The 21,070-nt window shown below is 43.4% G+C and overlaps 1 protein-coding gene across 6 annotated transcripts in view; it reads right to left on the bottom strand.

Annotated features, from left to right (window-relative positions):
* Positions 1-20,856, bottom strand: part of LOC123364545 (transmembrane protein 68-like) — a 33,274-nt gene extending 12,418 nt beyond the window's left edge. For 2 of the 6 annotated variants that reach the window (XM_045006759.1, XM_045006764.1), the window contains exons 1-3: positions 20,675-20,856; positions 6,315-6,645; positions 837-1,001 (exon numbers count right to left, since the gene is read on the bottom strand). In XM_045006759.1, coding sequence (XP_044862694.1) covers positions 837-1,001; positions 6,315-6,642 — 493 coding nt within the window. In that variant the 5' untranslated portion in view covers positions 6,643-6,645; positions 20,675-20,856. Of the gene's footprint in view, positions 1-836; positions 1,002-6,314; positions 6,646-10,549; positions 10,672-20,674 lie in introns of those variants that run through there. The other 4 variants (XM_045006761.1, XM_045006762.1, XM_045006765.1 and 1 more) reach the window with 4 other exon arrangements.
* Positions 20,857-21,070: the final 214 nt, after the last annotated feature.

Raw genomic sequence — 21,070 nt, 5'->3', positions numbered from 1 at the left:
TTATTCAAACATTTATTCAATAGGACATATCTGAACAAAAAGTTGGGAGGAAGGAAGAAGGGACATCTTATAGAAAATTCCACCATTTCCTCAAGGACAAGACAAAAGATGGCATCTGGGAGAATTTGTTCCTCATCAGCATTTAGGTAAATTTTAGGTTACTTTAATATAAAAAGTTAGTTTAATGAATTATCACAGGCTTCCATATTTACCCTCTTTAACTTTCTCTATACTAGTGCTCAGGAGGACCTTAACGTTTAGAGTTCATATACATTTATTTAAACCAATGTATCCCTACCTCAACCACCTCTAAGTCCCTCTGCCAAAGCGGCTCGATCCTACTGAAGCCCAGTTACATTATGCATTTTTTCAGGGAGAGGATATTAAAGACATTTTTATTGCCTCTGGCAACTTGAGGGGCATCCCCCCAGCTACTGAATGTCACTTCATACCCTTCCGCCCCAGTCAGTCACCCAAATCACTGACTGCATTATTAAATGGGAGGAAGCATGGAAACTGGTGCTGTTGGTTAATCAAAATGGCTACTTAGTGCTGTGATCTACTTTGCTTTCAGACTCAATGGGACAGATGAGGTAGCAATGGTCACCAAACAATCCTATCCAATCCATACAATGGTATTTATAAACTGGGACAATGCTGGCCTTGGGCTACTACAGACCAAAGGAAGTCCTGTCCAACATAGACTGCTGACAGATACGGTCCGACTACTTGTTCTAATTACTGTGTGTCAGTAATATTATGGTATTATATCCCTAAAAAAAGGGTGTCTACAATTAAATGTTCCAAGCTCACTATATGCAATGAAAGACCCTTACCTGGTAATTTAAAGACAAAGTGATCAGCTACCGTATAGCACATTCTGTTCTTCAGTATAAGGAGTTTAGCCAAGAAGTAGAAATAGTCTATAGGAGTTGCACCATGGTAAAAAACAACAAGCCCAGGTCCTTCTGGTAGTTTTTCCAGACCATGAACCTCATAACCTGTTAGAAGTACAAGGTACAATGGTGTCGATGTTTTATACCACTCATACTCCAATATAACAACATCTTTGAGAAAAGTTAACACATTATAGAGCACAATGAACACAAGAGCTGCTGCATGGCAGTTCAATACTTGGTGACTTCGAAGATGACAAAAGCTGATTTCACAGCAATTAACTATTTTCTCTGAAAGAAGAATTTCACTAAACACAAAGTTTACAATAATACAAAAGCTACCTTACTATCTTGAACTACTGTATCATTTTAATGTATGTTTTCCCCCAAGACATCTACAGTATTGCTGAAGTATTAATAATTAAGACTTAATTAATAATTAATTAAGAACTTAATAATTCATATCACTTATGTAATTGTGATTATTTAAAAATAATTAAAACAAGGAACAGATGAGGGGAAGGATTGGTAGGTAAACCACAGTTTGAAACAGTGACAAATCAGTGATCGAGAACAACTATTTTATGTAAATGGGGACAGGAAAAAGTTTTGACTAGACAATGTGCCCTTCAGTTTTTTCATTTGCAGGCATTTTGTATAAAAAACAAAAACAAAATCTCTTCTTAGGAAAAAATGTATCTGCAGAACTAATGAGATAGTGGCGGCAGAGGAAAGTACTAAAAGCAATTTTGGGACTTGTGCAGAGGTTTGAAACATATTTATTTAAATGTTTTCTTGAAATGTGTTACACACACACACACACACACACACACACACACACACACTATCTTGCCTTTCTTTTATTGGGTAGCCATTTCTAATGGTATTTTTCTGCCCATTCATGTTAAATGTGTAAAATGTTCAGCTGTAGTTTAGTTACATGCTTTCCTTTTATTTTTCTTGCTGCTTTTTTTTGCTTTTCCATGCCTCTCACTCTCTTTGATTGTATCTATACTCTTGCCTCATCTCTTGATTAGCTTTTCCTTTCAAAATTTAAGGAGCTGTAACACCACAGTAAAGAAATGATGATCTGGTTTCCTGGCACGCTGATCTTGTCTATTTGATGAAACACTCTCAAAGCTAGAAAGAGGAAATGAGGTCACTTATCAAAGACTATACTCGTCTAACTCCTTTATTCTACATACAAGTTTTAACTGTAAAAAGAGAAATCCTGTCTGCTGCCAGTCCCAATCCTAAAACTCATACAAATGCTAAGACAATAATGTTAGCAGTATTAGGCTAATGTCATATACAAATAACTTTATTACTTTCATGGTATTAGACAACTTCTCAGATGAACAGAGAAACAGTAGTTGTGCATCTTACTTAAATGGAAAGAAAAACTGCATTTTGAAATAACTAAAGGTGTGCATAGGGGAGAGAGATGTCAGAAAGGCCAGAGAGGATGAGTTTACTTCAGACAGTAGATGAGGGCCTGGAGAGAGTTTTAGCTGTGCAGACAGAATTGTGAAACCTTAGATATGGTATGAGGAAGAAACAGCAAGTGTCTCGGAGAATGATAATTTTCTTTACAAAAAAAGCAATTAAATATATATATGCACATCCTTTTTCTGCTCTTTGATATAGCTGATGGTTTTGGTCCAATATGCTTTAATGGATTTCAAGTTGCATTTTTGGCTCTGTAAGCCTTTTTGATGCAGGCTTTGCACTATCTAGTTATCAATGCCTTAGAAACTCACTTTCCTTTGACTGAATGGCAGAGAACAAGTGCAGATGATTTTCAGGAAGGATTTTGTTCTTAATGTAAATTGCTCTTCAAACATCCTTTTTTTGCTTTGGCTGTATCTAGACAAGGTGGTTATGAAAAAGGCTCAGAAATAGGTGATTTTCTTATGTATAAAGAGCAGATCATTTCTTAGAATTTCTTTATATTTATAGTAGGAGTAGTAAAGAGGCCATGGATGGAGACCATAGTTTTGACATTCTCCTAGCAGAATTGATAGATGTCAAAAATACTTCTTTAATGGAAAAAACCAGGTGACGTATGACTTCTGAATGGTTAAGGCTCCAAGGTCAAGTTAAGGTAATGGGTGGGAAAAGTGAATTAGACTGAAGTTAAGTGCTGATTTTGAGAATCTCTTGACATGAGGCTTAGAAGAGACATGACATGTTCTGTCTAAATAAATTGTACTAACAAATGCTGAGTTGTTAACTTTCAGGGCAATGGCAGTTAGCCTCAATGATAATACAAAGAGAAGGAATTGTAAGCAGCATTTAATTTTGATCCAATATGCTTATTTGATCACCAGTGCTGGGAAAATCAGTGCTGGGATTTTATACATCATGTACTCCTGAGGGCATTCTGCACCAAAATATTAAAAATTCTGCACACAACATTTTAAAATTCTGCAAGTTTTATTTGTCAATAAATAAATGCAGAGGCTCCAGCATGGCATTGGGGGTGCTCAGGCCACTGGCTGCACAAAGGTGGGAGATCCTGCAGCCCCCCCAACCCTCCACCCCTGGGACAAAAACTCAGCGATGAGACTGCCCCGACCCTGACACAGCACAAGGCCTGAGCCAGAAACACCCTGACATGCCAAACCTGCGGAAAAAAACGCAGAAATTGGGTTTGTTTCTGGCTTAATTGGCTTGTGAGTTGTTTGTTGGCTAATTTTTGGCTTGTAGCTTCTTTTTTTAAATCGGCTCCAGCAAGCAGGGGGAAGGGTGGGGGTGCACAATGGGCCCCCCACAGTCCCAGACTGTACGATGGGGGGGGGGGGGGATCTAGTCACATCGGGTGTTGGGGTTCTTAGGAATTGGCTTGTTTTGGCCCTGTACCACTCACTAGGCAGGCACCATGCTCACCAGCAGCTGTCCCTGGTCACGCTTGTGTGTTCAAGTGGTACGCACGGCCCTGGACAGGAGACACACACTGCTGCATGGAAGCGCTCAGTACCATGGCTCTCCTTGTCTCCAGCAGTGCTGTTTTAGAAGAGGTGGTCTGGTCACTACTGCCGCTCATCAGACAGTACCGACACTCTGAGCCTGTGCCCCTCAGGTCTTTAGGCGCAGTGCCAGTACCTGCAGAACCAAATGCCTCATGGGTACTGCACCGCAGCTCCGCTGGTACCAAAGTGGCTGACTTTGCCGGGGATCTCTTTTTCCCAGTCAACTGTTTGGTCTGGGGACTTGTAGTCCTCTTTTTTGTGCTTTTGTGAGAGGAATCTGTAGATTTCCTCTTTGGTGCTACCAGAGTTTGATGTCCCATGGATGTTGATGGGATTGTTGCTCTGGGGGAGTCCCAGGACCAGGAGTCGGAGGCTGGTCTCAGAGAGCTCTCTATCATCAGAAGTCCGAGTGTTAATTCACAGCTCTTTCTGGTACCTTCTGTCAAAAATTGAAGTCGAGGACATTTCTGATACATGGGATTCTCCTAAGTCGCGAATGGCATCGCTGACCAGAATCGCCTCTCTGTAGGCGAGACAGCGTTTAAACCTGGGAGAGCCAGGAATGCCCCTTCTTGGGTTCTTTCCCCACAAGGGAAGAAGATAAAAATCAAAAAGTACAGAGAGATAACTGTTTTTGAAGCCAGAACAAACAAAAACAAAAGTTTGTTTTTTTAGTATACATTTTAAAAGGAGAAGGGAGCAGTAAATGTCTAAACAACAGAAACTCTAGGAGCTACTCTATAAACTAAAACAAGGTTGAGAACCAATCATCTATCAGACTCTGCTCATACTTCATCTCAGGCCAAGGGTGGCTGAGAAGGAACTGAGGGTGGTTCACCCACGCAGCGCTAGATAGCCTCAAGGTCAGGCATGAGACAGAGAAAGCACATGTGTGGGCCAAATGGACACTGCTACCTAAAATCTCCGATTGAGGCGCATGGACATGGATGCACCTAGAGTGGAGCACCCACCGGGATGCTACTCAAAGAACTAATCATTGCAAAAAACAAGGAAAAAAACCCCATCCTCAGTTATAGGTTTGAGCATCTGCATCCTGAGCTAGGCATAGGGTGACCAGACAGCAAGTGTGAAAAATCAGGATGGGGGTGGGGGGGTAATAGGAGCCTATATAAGAAAAAGACTAAAAAAACGGGACTGTCCCTATAAAATCAGGACATCTGGTCAGAGGCGGCTCTAGGCATTTTGCCGCCCCAAGCACGGCAGGCAGGCTGCCTTCAGCGGCTTGCCTACGGGAGGTCCCCGGTCCCGCGAATTCGGCGGCACGCCTGCGGGAGGTCCGCCAAAGCCGCGGGACCAGCGGACCCTCCGCAGGCATGCCGCCGAAGGCAGCCTGCCTGCCGCCCTTGCGGCGACCGGCAGAGCGCCCCCCCGTGGCTTGCCGCCCCAAGCACACGCTTGGCGTGCTGGTGCCTGGAGCCGCCCCTGCATCTGGTCACCCTAGTTAGGCACCACCTGGGCCAAGAGCTATTATTCAAATTCAGAGAGTGCCTGTTTATTACATACAATATTAGAGACACTTATTAGTCTGATGTCCTGTAATAGGGCAGGGGAGGGAATGATATCTCCATTGGCACAAATGCTTTCCGTTTTCTCAAAGACAAATACAGCTGTTTAAACTGCTGCAGGTTGGTATGGATCAGTTACAGCAAAGGCTGTCTGCAGAAAGATTATCTGTAGTGATTGAAGTAACAGTTTTCTTTTGTTTGAGTGCTCACTGAAGTTTTTAGTTCCCCTCCTCACCTGGAAGGATATCACTAATCCATTTTCACATTCTCTATAGAATATAAGGCCTGTCTGTCAGCAGGGACCTCATCTAACATAAGCTGTAAGGAAAGCTGAGCATGGCAGAAAGGGAAGAACGGTAGAGAAGCTGCTAGGCTCTTGGCTGAAATAGCAATCTTAAGGATTGAAGAGGACACAGAGTTACACCCAAATATGGATGGAAAACTGTCTGGCCTAATCAATGCAACCAGGGTATGGTACTGCCTTGCAGCAGGGTTGGGGCGAGGCAGGAGTCAATCCCTCCTCCAAACATGGTTTGAGGGTGGGGGAGTTGGAGACAGTCAAGCAGAGCAAACTGAGGTGCTGCTTAGGCTCTTAATTTTATCCTCTGTCTTGTCAATCATTAGAGACACAAGGTGGCCTGAAGAAGAGCTCTGTGTAAGCTCAAAAGCTTGTCACTCTCACCAACAGAAGTTGGTCCAATAAAAGATATTACCTCACCCACCTTCCGTCTCTAATATCCTCAGACCAACATGGCTACAACACAGCACATTGTCAATCATGAGCACACGTTTATTTTCTGAGCAAATAAGAGTTACATGAAATTTTCAAACAAATACGAAAAAGAAGGCTGATAGGCCTAAGTCATTAAACTACAGTGACAATAATTTCAGCACTTACAAAACAATCAGATCTTGCTTACCGTGCCATATTCTTGCATGTCCATCCCATAAAGTTGCCACCATTTGCCTTGCACCATCCCAGATATCATTGGAATAAGCCTCTTTTAGTTCATTCTTCCTCTTATAAACATAAAGAAAAATAATGGAAATGTAGAGGAGGAGGAGGATAAGTCCAGGAAGTATAAAAACTATTATGAGTGGAGTAAACACCCATAAAAGGTAGGCCACATAATTCAGATAGTCCTCAAGGTACTCCACACCAGTCCATTCTTCCAATATGTAAATTAGGCAGCATAAGTAGCTCATAGGTACCTGCCCTGAAGTACAGGATTCATTTCTATGTATCATCTCCTATTTAAAAAGAGAACAAAACAAGTCAAACTGTCTCCAGATCATGGAAGCTTCTTAATCTAGGGCAGGAATAAAAAGTGTTATCTTATCAGACAAAATAAAAACTTGTACAAATTTCATTTAAATGATATTCATAATATCCTCCAATTGTCCTCATGGAAAGCAGAATGGCTATATTATTAGGATGATGGCCATGTAAAATTTCATGTAACACAGCACAAAAGAATTAATAAAGCAAATGAAAGCTAAGCATTGAAATTTGCTGGCATAACATTGCACGCAGTGTGGACAGAGGTTGTAACAAAACTGACACAGTGGCAAGAATTTAAGAAGGGACACTCATTTTCAGTTATTTAAAATAGATTTTTTTTTTTAAAAATCCACAATTTATGTAGTATGTTAATTTTGTTTTAATTCCTTTTTTTGAAGAGAAGTTTATTTCCCTGTTAACGTTTGTAAAGGGTCTTTTCAACAAGAAAACTAAACTATTTGACTATTCAGCAGAAACAATTAAACTGACTGTACACAAAGTGCAGTAAAATGAACAAAAAAAGAAATGTCTTAATTTCTTTCAAACTACCCAAATGCTTACATTGAAGCTCACAAGTAATCCACTAACCACAGTTGCAGCAGTATGCCACAGGACTGAAAAGTGTCTCTCAAATAGGTAGGTGCCAAGTCATTTAGGAATCACTAAGTCCACCTGGAAACCTACAGATAGCCAATACCAAGTCACAAAGAAGAGTGTGCGAGAAACTTCACCCAACAACTGAGCTCTGCTTTTTGTACTAACTTCAGACTCCCAGTTGATTTATGGCATAGCCCCATGTAGAATGCACTGCATACTATAACCCTGATGTTACAAAAGCAAGAATAATGGTAACACTGTGCATGCATCAGAAAGAACTGGTTGCAACCTCATAGCCAAATACAGATGGAAATTAAAAGCCATCCTTATCAGAGCATCTATAGTTACACAGAACTGGAGATCCAACAGTAACCCCAGTCTGCCAAGTTGAGTAACAAATGGCAGATACACATCCTAAATTAAAAGGGGAAATATTTTCATATCTTTCAGTTGCTTCACTCATCCTACACCATTGCTTTAATGTTAACTGGACAGAGACTCAGCTGGCAATCCATCATCTATTCTACACCACATGAAAGGTTTCAAAAATCTGTTAAAGACAAGCAAGGTCATATGAAACTGAGGCAGAGAGGATGAGACAATATTGTCAGCATACTTAAGACACTGCAACTCATGTCTGCATACAAATCTTCCCACCAGCCCCATATAAACTATAAACGAAATGGGGGGGCCATGATGGAACCCTGTGGAAACACGAGAGAATACTGGGGCAGAAGAGCATTTGCCCAAAACTAGCCACAGGGATCTCTCCAAGAAATAGGAACAAATGCCTGGACCTACAAAGATACTTTGCTGTTGCAACACTCAGCATTGTAAAACCTAACTTTTTACTGCCTAGAAAACAAAAAAGTCACAGAAACAGCGAGATCCACAAAACCTTAGTTAAGTGCCTTTGCTCCCTATACAATGAATGGGGAAAGATAGGCACCTTAGAATGCAATATACAAAACCCAGCATGCTAGGCAGGGAGCTGCCTAAGGTAGCCATTAGGAAATGCCAGTGAGAGCAGTGTGTCCTAAGCCCCCGACCCTCTCACAGAGATATGCACCTATATCTGATCTACAGGGAGGTGCCTATCTGTTTGTGATCCATGAACTGGAGGAAGATAGGTGCACTGGGCCTGGTCTAATAGATGTGCTCAGAGACTGCCTAACTCCACAGAAAACCCCCACCTAGGGAGATGTGGAACCACCTCAATTAGATCTTTTGGCCCAGTGATTAGGGTACTCACCTGGGATGTAAGAGCCACTGGTTCAATTCTTGCATCCCCACCCGAGGAGAAGGGATTTGACAAGGGATCTGATACGTTTCAGGTGAGAGCTCTACCTGCTGAGCTCTAGAATGATTCTCATTCTCTCTGGCCTAATATTGAATTAAAGAGTGCAACTTCAATAGGAGAGATTGAGGGAGACACACATCAGAATATCCCACAGTCCAGTGTTTAGAGCACTCACTTGACAGGCGGCAGCTCTCTCAAATCCCCTCTCAATAGGCAGAAGAGGGGAATTGAACGGGTAGTCTCCCACATCCCAGGTGTGTACCCTAAACACTAGGCTAGAGATTGTAAGGGAGGTCCTCCTCCTCTCCAATCGTCCCGCTGATGTGTGTGGAGTCAGGTGACCTCTGAGCATGCCTACTGGATCAGACCCAGCACATGAGTTAGGTACAGGAACATCTATCTTCCCCTGGCTCATGGATTGCTTGGGGGAATAGGCAAGAGACAAGTGCCTACGCACCTACCATGAGATCGCAGTGGACATGTTCAGAGGCAAGGAACTTAAGCAATGAGTGAGTTTACAGCACTACCTGGGGACTTTTCAGAGAGCATAAACAAGAGTTTAATTCACTTTGCATTCACAACATTGGTTCTCTCACTATTAAGTGTGGCAAGGCACCTTCCCGGTCTCACCAGCCTCAGCTGCTTTTAGCCTTGGCGAGACAGGTTTGGGTAAAATAGTCCCTCTTGGTGGCACAGGGAAAGTTCATTCCTTCTCTCCACCAGTCGTCTTAGCTTGTTTTTCTCCCTTATAGGAGGGAATGCAGCCTCCCCTCCTGGTGAGGCTCTCTGTCTTGCTGTTCCTAACCTACTGGCAGCAGGACTCCTTCTCTGTCTCCTTCCTCCCTTCTCCCAACAGAGAGGGTTTTAAAAGGTCTCAGGCAGCCCTTAGGTGGATCCTAATTGACCGCAGGTAACTCCCTCTCAGCTGATCCTAACTGATTATCTGGTAACCCCTTCTCAGCTGAACCTGATTGACCTGTAGTTACCCCTCCTCAGTTGATAGGGAGGAGGGCCTTTTAACCATCTGAGACTGTTTTCTACCTCCCTCCCCACCACACCCTCCACCTTGCAGCTGTCTGTCCTGAGTTTATCACATAAGCAATTGTCATTCTCTTGCTACTGAGCAGGACCAAGACTCCATTCATACTCTTCAGTGCATCTGCTTCAAAATAATATAGTGAGTATTAGCAGGACACTACCAGGTACTGCAAATACTAATTTAGGCTAAATACTTTCTGAGCCTGGAGTTAGATATTATATCATCATCAACTACTTATGGAGAAATCTCATTAAGAACAGTTTTTAAGTGTAATCTTAACTTTAAATTTTCTAAGCTGTAAGAGCAATTCTTCTGGGCACGTCTCTCTCTCACACACACACACCTGATTTTCCTCAATCTTTCCAAAAAAATCCTATCATAGTAGAGACATGACAACTTTCAGGCAGATTGATTAAGTTATAAGGGTTTCAGGGGTGGAGTAGTAACAACAACAAAAAAGGAGCCACCATGAAAAAAAAAAAAAAAGATTTCATCTTTAGCTATGATATTGCTACCATGTCTCCACCAAAGAGACTTAAAAAAAAAAATACAACAAACTTCATGTTACCATATCTTCTCCATTCCCTCCTTCCATGGTATATCTGCCTCTCTCTGAAACTAACATTTTCCCCCTAGATCAGTGGTCACCAACCAGTAGATTGCGATCGACTGGTCGATCATGGAGCCTCTGACAGTTGATCTAAGCCTCAGTTCCCCATTTCATTTTTTTTCAAGCTAAAGTTAGGCAAAAAATAAAGCAGCATGCATGATCACATCAGACCAGACCCTTTTAAACTAATCATGTTGTTAGCTAGGCATGATGAGTTGACCCCCTCAACGTGACAGGTTATAAATTTGGAACAGCTTCGTAACTACATTTAAAACAGCACTTATTATTGGTTGCAAGTGCAGAATTGAAAAAAGAAAAAAAGCTCACCGTGCATGGGGCACATGTCTACTGCTCAGAAGTGTTTCCTATAGATTAGTCGTCACTAGTGCTCTCCTTTTCCCCTTTTTATAATAAAAAAATACATAATTAGCTAGCTAGCATTAACAACGAGTGATGAACCCAGGCCATCGAAAAAGAAACCGAAAACCTGTAACTTCCATTCGGAATGGGAAAGTGAATTTCTGTTCGCAACAGTGAAAGATAAGTGTGCATGTCTTCTATGCCACAAAAGTACATCAATAAGTAAAAAGGGGAATTTAGAAAGACACCACAAAACAATGCATAGCAAATTCAAGGACAGTGTCCCCTTGAATAGCACACTCCATACAAAGAAAGTTAATGAATTCAAGGCTGTTTTGAAAGCTCAACAGTCATTTTTTTACTAAATCAGCAGCAAAAGGGAAGGCCTCTACTGAAGTATCCTTCGTGTTTGTCATCTGGTGACAAAACACAAGAAATTGTTTACAGATGGAGAAGTATTTAAAGAGGCGACGGCTGTGCCAGCAGACTCCTTATTTAAAGACTTTAAAAACAAAGAGGAAATAATGATGGCAATTCACAGCATAACACTTGGTGCTTCCACAATAGCAAGACGGGTGGAATCATTGTCCAAAGACATCTTTCAGCAAGGACAGCAGGATTTGAATGACTGCAATTGCTATCCACTGCAGTTTGATGAATCACTTGACATCAGCCCAGGTAATTGTTTTTGTTTGAATGGTTTTTAAGGACATGACAACTAGAGGACCTTCTGACTGCTTTGCCCCTTAAAGAGAGAACAAGAGGCAAAGATATCTTCAACGAATTTAAAAAGTACATGCTTGAGAAAATCATTCCAGTCAAGAAACTTGTTTCGATCACAATGGATGATGCATCCGCCATGCTTGGTGAAAATGCAAGCTTTGTTGCATTTTGCAAAAATGATCCACATTTTCTTTCATTTGTAAATTACCACTGTATAATCCATCTGCAAGCATTAGCGAGTAAAGTTATGGACTTCCCACATATAATGAAAATCGCTGTCAGAATTGTAAACTCAAGTCAAGCAAGAGCTGACCAAATTAGCAGAGGAATTCAACAGGCAATTTAAAGAATTAGACATGATGGAGCCAATCATCATGTGTATCTCAAATCCGTTCCTTCCAGAAGACATTGGTGGGTTGGCTGCAATATTCCATCAGCTGTTTGATTTACAAAGTAGTGGAATTGATATGGAGATAGTTACCATGACAGCCAGATCTAGGGACAATGATTTTGAGGGATTCATAAACCGAAAAAAGTAGCCCTGTGACATTATTGACATGAACTGTGACCATATAGATCATGGTGCAACCAAGGTCCTATACTTGCACCAAATTTTGTACAAAGGAGGTCAAGTAAGGTGTCTATGGAACGGTTGTAATTTGCTGGTTATGATTATGCTGTCTGTACGTGTGTATCATTTTTGTATTTGAAGTTATGAATATTGGCTACGTATTTGTATGTCAGTGTGTTTGATTCTAAGTAGCATCAGTGAAGCATTTGGTCAGCTTCTTGAGAAAGGACAGTAACTATGAGGGGTGAACCAGGCCATAAACTACAACGTTGGTCTGAAAAGGATTGGGCCCAGACTAGGAAGGAGTCTAGTCTGTGAAAGCAGCTTACTGGAACATCTTTGAGGGTGAGATTTCATCTGTAATCAGTTTCTTAATGTATTAGGCTTAGACTTGCGTGTTTTGTTTTATTTTGCTTGGTAACTTACTTTGTTCTGTCTGTTATTAATTGAAACCATTTAAATCCTACCTTTTATACTTAATAAAATCACTTGTGTTTATTAATTAACCCAGAGTAGTGATTAATACCGGGGGGAGCAAACAGCTGTGCATATCTCTCTATCAGTGTTATAGAGGGTGGACAATTTATGAGTTTACCATGTATAAGCTTTATACAGAGTAAAATGGATTTATTCAGGGTTTAGGCTCCCAGAAAGACTGAATACTGGGTGCTGGGAAAATCCCTGTTAACTGAGAAGTCCCTGGGCTAAGTGAATCTTAATTTCTGTGAACTGCTGGGGGGGGCATGGCACAACTCCTAGGTCTGTGCTGAAGCCGACTGGTGTGACTAGCTCAGCAAGACAGAGTGGAGGGAAGCCTTTTCTGGCAGGGGGGGTTGTTCTCAGTGGCATCCCTGCACATCTAGTGACAGCCTTGAGGGAGTTTCTGTGACCCAACCCATCACAACCCCCTTCTATTGTCCTGTGCTTTAAAAGTGAAAGCTTATTTTGGTTCCACCTATCTGTGTGAGAGCATTCTCGCAAATGAAGATTATCAAGTCCAAGTATTGCACCTGCCTCAGATGCTCCTCTGCAGGACTGCATCCAACAAGCTATTTCAAATTACAACCCGAATTTCAAGACACTAGTAGATAATGTGCAGTCACAAGTGTCACACTAAGACTCGGTAAGTAGGAAAAATGTATAATTATACATATTAATCACTTGATCTCAGCTTTATATAACAAATTTATTTCTACATTTTCTTTGAGGTACATCTTGGGTTACACTTAAATTCAAAATGTGATCTTGTGCTTAAAAAGGTTGGAGACCACAGCCCTAAATTTTTAGTATATAAGGGGGAAGACTAGGGTTCATCTCATTCAGCCAGCACATGCTAAAATACCACTTGCCTCATCTCCACAAGTGTTTTAAAAGATGTTAGCTAGCATCTTTATAATACACCTTTTATCCCAGTCTAGACAAACCCTAAGTGACAACAGTTTGGAAAATAAAGCAAATCTACCTGTCAATGGCAAGTACGAAAATGTTTCTGTCATGTAAAATGTAGAGACAGTGGAGGAGAGGTTGTTCCTGATTCACCAGTCTGAAAGAATGTATGCTTTTACAAAGTCGTTTACAGCACATACAGTTACAATGTACGTTAATTAGTAAGCTTGAAGAGACATCATTCCATCATATCTCGGCTGCTACTCATACTTTTCCCAAGCGACAGACTAAAATTATAACATGCTAACTAGTTTCACTGTTGCTATTCAGAATCCTAAGGGCCGAAAAAAAGATGTCACTTTCATTCAGCTTTTGCTTGGCGCAGCTGTGAGCATCTGAGGCAGGTACTGGAACTATTTTCTACAGAAGACCATTTTTTAAAACAAATTAAAAAGAGACTGGAGAATAAGGGAAGTAGCAGAAACTCCCCATTTCTGTAGCTAGAAGCTAGAGGAGAGGTTTCAAACCATGGGGCACGCCATCCTGGGGGCATGGAGGAACATTCAGAAGGCGGGGAGTGGTGACACCAGGCGGCTCATGCCAGTGCTGCGGAACATAGGCCAGCCCCCACGGGGAGCGGGGAGGAAGCACCACCTTCACCCCCAACTCATTTCAGCAGGCCACCCAGCCTGTGAGTCAGTGTGAACACCCACTGCAGCCACATCAATTTCCACTTCCGGCAGCCTCCACACCCAGAAACCATTGCACCTGAAGGGGAAGGTACTGGCCCTGCCCTAACAGTGCAGCCTGGCTGCAAGGCAGAAGCAGGAAACCTGGGCTGTGCCATTAAATATCTGTGTATTTGAAACTTACTTACAGTTGTAGTAATTTAATTAAAAGTTATGTTACGGTCTCCGTTAGGTTTATGAGTAGGCTGTCAAGCATACTTTTGCATGTGTCTATTTTTGTCAGGACTGGGGGGCACAACCAAAAATTGTAACTCAAAGCAGGGGGGGGGGAGGGCGGCTCAGCTCAAAAAGTATGAAAACTGCTGAACTAGAGGGAAGAGGTAGAACAACAGTGGCAAAGGGACAGCTTTCTACCACATGTAAATGACCAGTAAACTGTGTTGTTACTTCTGCAAAGGACCTTGCACTGTGATCCAGGCCTTGAAGTGAGGCTACTGCAACCCACTCTTCATGGAGGTCCTGAGTACATGAACAATAGATGGCCTCTTACGCAACACACTGTGAGCACATCACTCCAGTGGTCCGCGTACTACATTAACTCCACGTTTTCTTTTAGATTGAATTCAAAATTGTAATCCTAATTTAGCAAGGCCCCAAACAGGTAAAATCATGGTTATTTCAAAGAACATGTCACCATCCACAACCCACTAAGAAAGCTGCATTCTACAGAGATGGTGCAGCTAGACAAGCTGAGGTTTAGGTTCTCAAGCACCGAAGGCATAACATTCTCATTGGTGGAATTTTGCTTGTAGCCGTAGATCTCCATACTGAATGGATCAGAGGCCCTGGTAGAGGAGGAGAGGAGAAGAGAAGAGAGCTCCTTTTCCTTTCCAACAGCCAAAGTAGGGTTTCAGTATCCATCACATATCTGTCAGCCTGCACCTAGTTTAAGAGATTAAGTTTATGAGCCCCAGCAGTGTCCACAGACAGTTCCCTACCACAAGATGATCAAGCTGCACACCAGATTTTTACCCCTGGACTTCACTGACGCTCCCTCCCCAACTCATCTTTCATATCCATCTCTGTCTTGTAGTGCTCTGGAAGTCATTTCAAAGTGTATATGTGGCTACATCCATTCAAAGTCTATTTAAGAGTTGAGGTCTAACTGCCACTACAACACCTCTCTTTCAGTTGCTCATAACTTTTTCAAACCCAATTCCTTATGGGTTGAGCTGAAAGACTTGTCTGCGTGTGTAACCCTTGCAGAATTTGGCTACCCCGTCACACATAATTATATGTAATATTTCTACTGCAACCACCAGTTTCCTAGGTGCTACTTACAAAACTATGGATTACTGCAAATTCTGTTCATACTAGAACCCAAATGCCTCACTGTTAGGCACCAGAAGGGAAGGGAAGCTCCAGTCCCTTCATCACCAGTACATGGGGCTACTGGGTCTCTGGCATTGACTTTGCCCTGCAGAAACCCAACTGCAAACCCAGCAGGTTGTTTTCTGTTATCCTGGAGAATATTCTCAGGCCTTTCTGCAACTTCATTTTTGTGAGAAAGCCTGATTAAAGAAAGTCTTGTTTTTCACTCTAACAAGTCTAGGATCTGTCTTGACCATGAGTGTCAGAGTTCCAAAGCCCAGAGCATTCCACTGAGAATGCTCTACACAGGGGCGGCTCTACAAATTCGGCCGCCCCAAGCAGTCATGCCCGGGAGGCGCCCCCGAGCCGCGGGAGCAGCGGACCTCCCGCGGGCGTGACTGCGGAGGGTCCGCTGGTCGCGCGGCTCGGCTGGACCTCCCGCAGCTGCGGGCGGTTCACTGGTCCGGCGGCTCCGCTTGAGCTGCCGCAGTCATGCCTGCGGGAGGTCCAGCCGAGCCGCGGGACCAGCGAACCGTCCGCAGTCATGCCTGCGGGAGGTCCACTGGAGCCGGCGGCCGAGCGTCCCCTCCGCAGTCATGCCTGCGGCAGGTCCACTGCTCCCGGGGCTCCGGTGGACCTCCCGCAGGCATGACTGCGGCAGGTCCGCCGGCCCAGCCTGCCGCCCCCCCGGGAAAGGGCCGCCCCAGGCGGCTGCTTGCCCCGCTGGGCTCTGGAGCCGGCCCTGGCTCTACATTCCATCCTAAAAACATCATCCTGTGGTCGCCAGGCATAGCAAACTCAAAGGTTGCAGAGTGCCAGCTACCTCTGACCAGGTTGCAACAATGAGTCCAAACTGATTTTGAGATGATACACCTTCATTATTTGTGGGCAAGTTTCGACAGAGCTATTATGTCCTTGAAGTGCTTTCCACTTCTAACTAGCATCATCTGCATATTTCCCACATTTAACCTCAGACAGATGTTTTTCATTCAGATTGCAATTTCCTTCATATAGTGGAATAGTTTGAAGAGCTCATTGTCTGCATTGGATGAGAAAGATACACATAGCTGTGTCTCATTGGCACAATAATGGTGTCGCACGTTGTCTTCTTACAATCTTACTAAATTACTTTAATTGATGTTGAATAAGACTGGTGACAAGATTAAAGTTAGGATTAAGATTTCCTCTTTGGAGAGGAGAAACAGCAGATGCTCCTCACAAATCTCCAGAATCGGACTAAGAGAAGTTAGCTAAAACAGCTTAACGTGTTCACAGCAACACCTGCAAAGAGCAGCATTTTGCTGTCTATGATGTCAGCTGCATCTGTTATTTCAAGCAAAATTAGCATGGCCATGGGAAAAACCCATCAGTGCAACTAGTGCCATCCCAGCACAAGGAAAAATCTATAGCCACCAGAGTTAAGGACAAAAAGAAGGAGTTTTTTAAATCTATTAGGAACAGAAAGAATCCTGACAATGGTATTGGTCCATTACTAGAAGGAAATGGTAGAATTAGCAATAATAATGTAGAAAAGACAGAAGTGTTTAAAAAATATTTTGATTCTGTATATGGAGAAAAAACAGTACATACAGTCTCATCATATGCGGATGGTAACACTCTTTCCCTGCACTAGTATTTCTGGAGGATGTTCAACAGAAGCTACCAAAGTTACACATTTTTAAATTGGGCGGTCCAGATAACATGCATCCAGGAGTTTTACAAGGTTTTCAATAATCCTTGGAGCACTGGGGAAGTTCCAGAAGACTGGAAGAAAGCTAATTTTGTGCCAATTTTTAAAAAGGGTAAACAGGATGACCTGGTTAATATTAGGCCTATCAGCCTGACATCTATCCCAGGCAAGATAATAGAGTGGCTGATATGAGACCCAATTAAAGAATTAAAGGAAAGCGATGTAATAATGCAAATCAACATGGGTTTATGGAACCCATGTTAAACTAATTTGATATCTTTTTTTGGTGAGATTACAAATTTTGGTTGATTAGACGTAATAGTGTTGACATAATATATTTAAACTTCTGTACAGCATTTGACTTGATACTGCACAACATTTTGATAATACACTAGAATGATATAAAACATGGCACATATTAAATGGATTAAAAACTGGCTAACTGATCGGTCTCAAAATGCAACCGTAAATGTGGAATCAACATCAAGCAAGTATGTTTCCAGTGGCATCCTGCAGGGATCTGTTCTCGGTCCTATGCTATTTTTTACATTTTTATCAATGACATGGAAGAAAACATTAAATCATCATTGACACTGATAAAGTTTGCAGATGACACAAAACTGGGGGAATGGTAAATAATGAAGAGGATCAGTCATTGATTCAGAGCAATCCAGATTGCCTGTTAAACTTGGCACAAGCAAACAATGTGCATTTTAATATGACTATATGTTAATGTAAACATCCAAGAACAAGGAGTGCAAGCCATACTTACAGTTTGGGGGATGCCATACTGGGAAGCTATGATTGAAAAAGATTTGGGAGTCATGGTGGATAATTAGTTGAACATGAGCTCCCAGTGTGACACTGTGGCCAAAAAGTGGGATCCAGAAACAGGAGAATCTCAAGTAGGAGTAAAGAGGTTATTTTACCTCTGTATTTGACACTAATGTCTGGAATACTCAGTCCTGTTCTGGTGCCAAGAAGGATGTTGATAATTGGAGAAGATTCAGAGAAGAGCCGCAAGAATGATTAGAGTATAAGGAAAACATGCCTTATAGCGACAGACTCAAAAAGCTCAATCTATTTATCTTAAAGAAAAGGTTAAAGGGTGACTTGACTACAGTCTTTATATAATCACATAGAGAATATTTAATAATGCACTCATCAATCTAGCAGAGAAAGGTCCACAGTTGGATGTTGAAGCTAGACAAATTCAGACAGTAAATAAGGCGTACATTTTTAGCAGTGAGGGTAATTAACCATTGGATTCTCCATCACTGACAATTTTTTAAATCAAGATTAGATGTTTTTCTGAGAAATATATTCTAGGATAATTTTGAGGAAGTTCTATGGCCTGTGTTATACAAGATGTCAGACTAGATGTTCAATGAATGCATATTTTAAAAGCATTCTTTTCCCTTTACGTTCTGATAAAAAAATGTGTACACAACAGCAAAAAACACCCCAAATAAATACATTAAAAAACTGCTAAAACAATTTTGTTCAAACTGGGTTGTTTTGTAAGATTTAAGGAGCTATAAGGAATAAGACGGGTTTGAAGAAAATTGTGTCAGTGGCGCTAGAGCCATACTATTTAAAGTGAGAAATTCTTATATGCAGCCAAATGCAACATAGGGGTCCCCAGAGAAATGACTTTAAGATCTGTAGAATTTAAGTCAATGACATTTTAAATAATTTGATTCAATAAAAATATTCTACCAAGTGTCTTGTGCAGTTCTCTGAGCAAATACCTCTATGTATAGGACGCCTTATCTGGCTTTCCTGTAATGTTTAATGATCTGTTGTGTTTGTGAACAGAAGTATTTTTGCAACAAAGAGTCCTGTGGCACCTTAAAGACTAACAGATGTATTGGCAAAAAGAACAGGAGTACTTGTGGCACCTTAGGCTATGGCTACACTTGCACTTCAAAGCGCTGCTGCGGCAGCGCTTTGAAGCGTTAAGTGTAGTCGCTTTGCAGCGTCGCAATTTGCAGCGCTGCAGAGGGTGTGTTTTCACACCCTGCTGCAGCGCTGCAAATCTGCAAGTGTAGCCATGGCCTTAGAGACTAACAAATTTATTTCAGCATAAGCTTTCGTGGGCTACAGCTCATTTCTTCAGATACATAGAGTGGAACACACAGACAGAAGATATTTATACATACAGAGAACATGAAAAGGTGAAAGTACCCATACCAATGGTAAGAGTCCAATCAACTGAGATGAGCTATAATCAGCAGGAGAAAAAAACCTTTGAAGTGATAATCGAGATGACTCATAAAAGGAGTGAGGAGAACTTAACATGGGGAAATAGATTCAATTAGTGTAATGACACAACCATTCCCAGTCTCTGTTTAAACCTAAGTTAATTGTATCTAATTTGCATATTAATTCGAGTTCAGCAGTCTCTCTTTGGAGTCTCTTTTTGAAGTTTTTTTGTTGCAAAATTGCCACCTTCAACCTCGCTAACCACTCAATGACAGACTTGAAGTGTTCTCCCACTGGTTGTATTGGATGTATTGGAGCATAAGCTTTTGTGGGTGAATACCCACTTTGTCAGAAGTATTTTTGATTACTCAGAATTGTGTTTCAAGATTGAATGATGTCCAGATGAAGTCTAAATTGGTTGTGCTGGGGTCATTTAATTGGTTAGTGGGTTTGCTTAAAGTAATATAATATATATGGAGATATACCTATCTCACAGAACTAGAAGAGACCCTGAAAGGTCATCGAATCCAGCCCCTGCTTTCACTAGCAGGGCCAAGTACTGATTTTTTGCCCCAGATCCCTAAGTGGCCCCCTCAAGGATTGAACTCACAACCCTGGATTTAGCAGACCAATGTTCAAACCACTGAGCTATTCCCCTAGTGTCAAGGTAATTGACATTGATAATTTCCTGAATATACAGTGCTTTTATTTTTCCTACTGTAGTTGTATTTGTTCACATATTTTTTATTATCAAGTCATTTTTTCTTTTAAAAATCAAAAGCACGTTTTTCATGAGAGCACGATCCAAGCCTGTTGCTGGGTGCATCACACCCGTTGATTTCGGTACGGGTCACAGGCCCAGCCGCGCAGCACCAGGGAACATCACACATTTAGGGCTTCTTTATACATACAAAGAAGTAATGGGGGAGGGGGGGAGGATCCCACCTCACCGCTCCCTCGTGTGCAGAGGAGGAGGATCGAGGTCAATAGTGCCTCAGTGGGGAGCAGCCGGTGATAACCCTACACACGTCTCTCCCCCCAACCCGGAGGCCATGGGCAGGGCCGGCTCCAGACCCCAGCGCGCCAAGCGCACGCCTGCGCCAGGTCCACCGGCGCCGCGGGACTGGGAGGGGCAGAGCGTCCCCCCCCGCGGCGCGCCGCCCTGCTCGGGGCGGCGGAAATCCTAGAGCCGCCCCTGGCCATGGGACCCAGTCGACTGGGCTCCCGCCAAGCCGCGGCCGCCGCAGTTCCGGGGCTGGCTGCAGCCGGCAGAGGGTGACGCGGACGGGACGCGCCAGCCTAGGGGCCGCGCCCCCGCAGCCTGGCCAAGAGGGGGACGAGCCCCCACATCGCGCTGCGGCAGCGGCTCCCCGCGGAGCGACCCAACGACGGCCCCCCCCGCCGCCGCCGCCGCCGCCGCCGCCGCACACGAGGGACGCGGGCGCCTCCCTCCTCACCTCGCTCCGCCAGCGGCTCCGACTCTAGTCCTGCGTCGGGTTTTCTCCTCCACCTGCCGCCCCCGCGGAGTCCGGGTCCCGGCCAGGGCGGCTCCCCTCCCCTCCGGGGCCAGGTCAGGGAGCCGGGGCGTATCGGCGACACCTCGTCTCTAATGAGGCAAAATCCTCCGGACTCCATTGGGTGCGACACGCGCCGCGCGCCGCTTCCGGCGGAAGGAATCCGGCGGTGCGCACGCGCTGGCCGGTGCAGGGCGGAGCCGATCTCGGGAGTTTCGGGGCGCTCCAGAGTGACGCGCGCGCCGGGCCGGGCCGGGCCGCTGCGTTCCCTGCCGCGCGGCCCCTCTGCAGGGGCCGGGAGCGCTGCAGCCGGCGGTGCGCGGAGCCCCGGCGCGGGGC

Source organism: Mauremys mutica, chromosome 2 (assembly GCF_020497125.1).
Source record: "Mauremys mutica isolate MM-2020 ecotype Southern chromosome 2, ASM2049712v1, whole genome shotgun sequence".
NCBI classification, from domain to species: Eukaryota; Metazoa; Chordata; order Testudines; family Geoemydidae; genus Mauremys; species Mauremys mutica.
The sequence above is the reverse complement of the archived record's forward strand: the minus strand, read 5'-3'. Positions and strand labels throughout refer to the sequence as shown.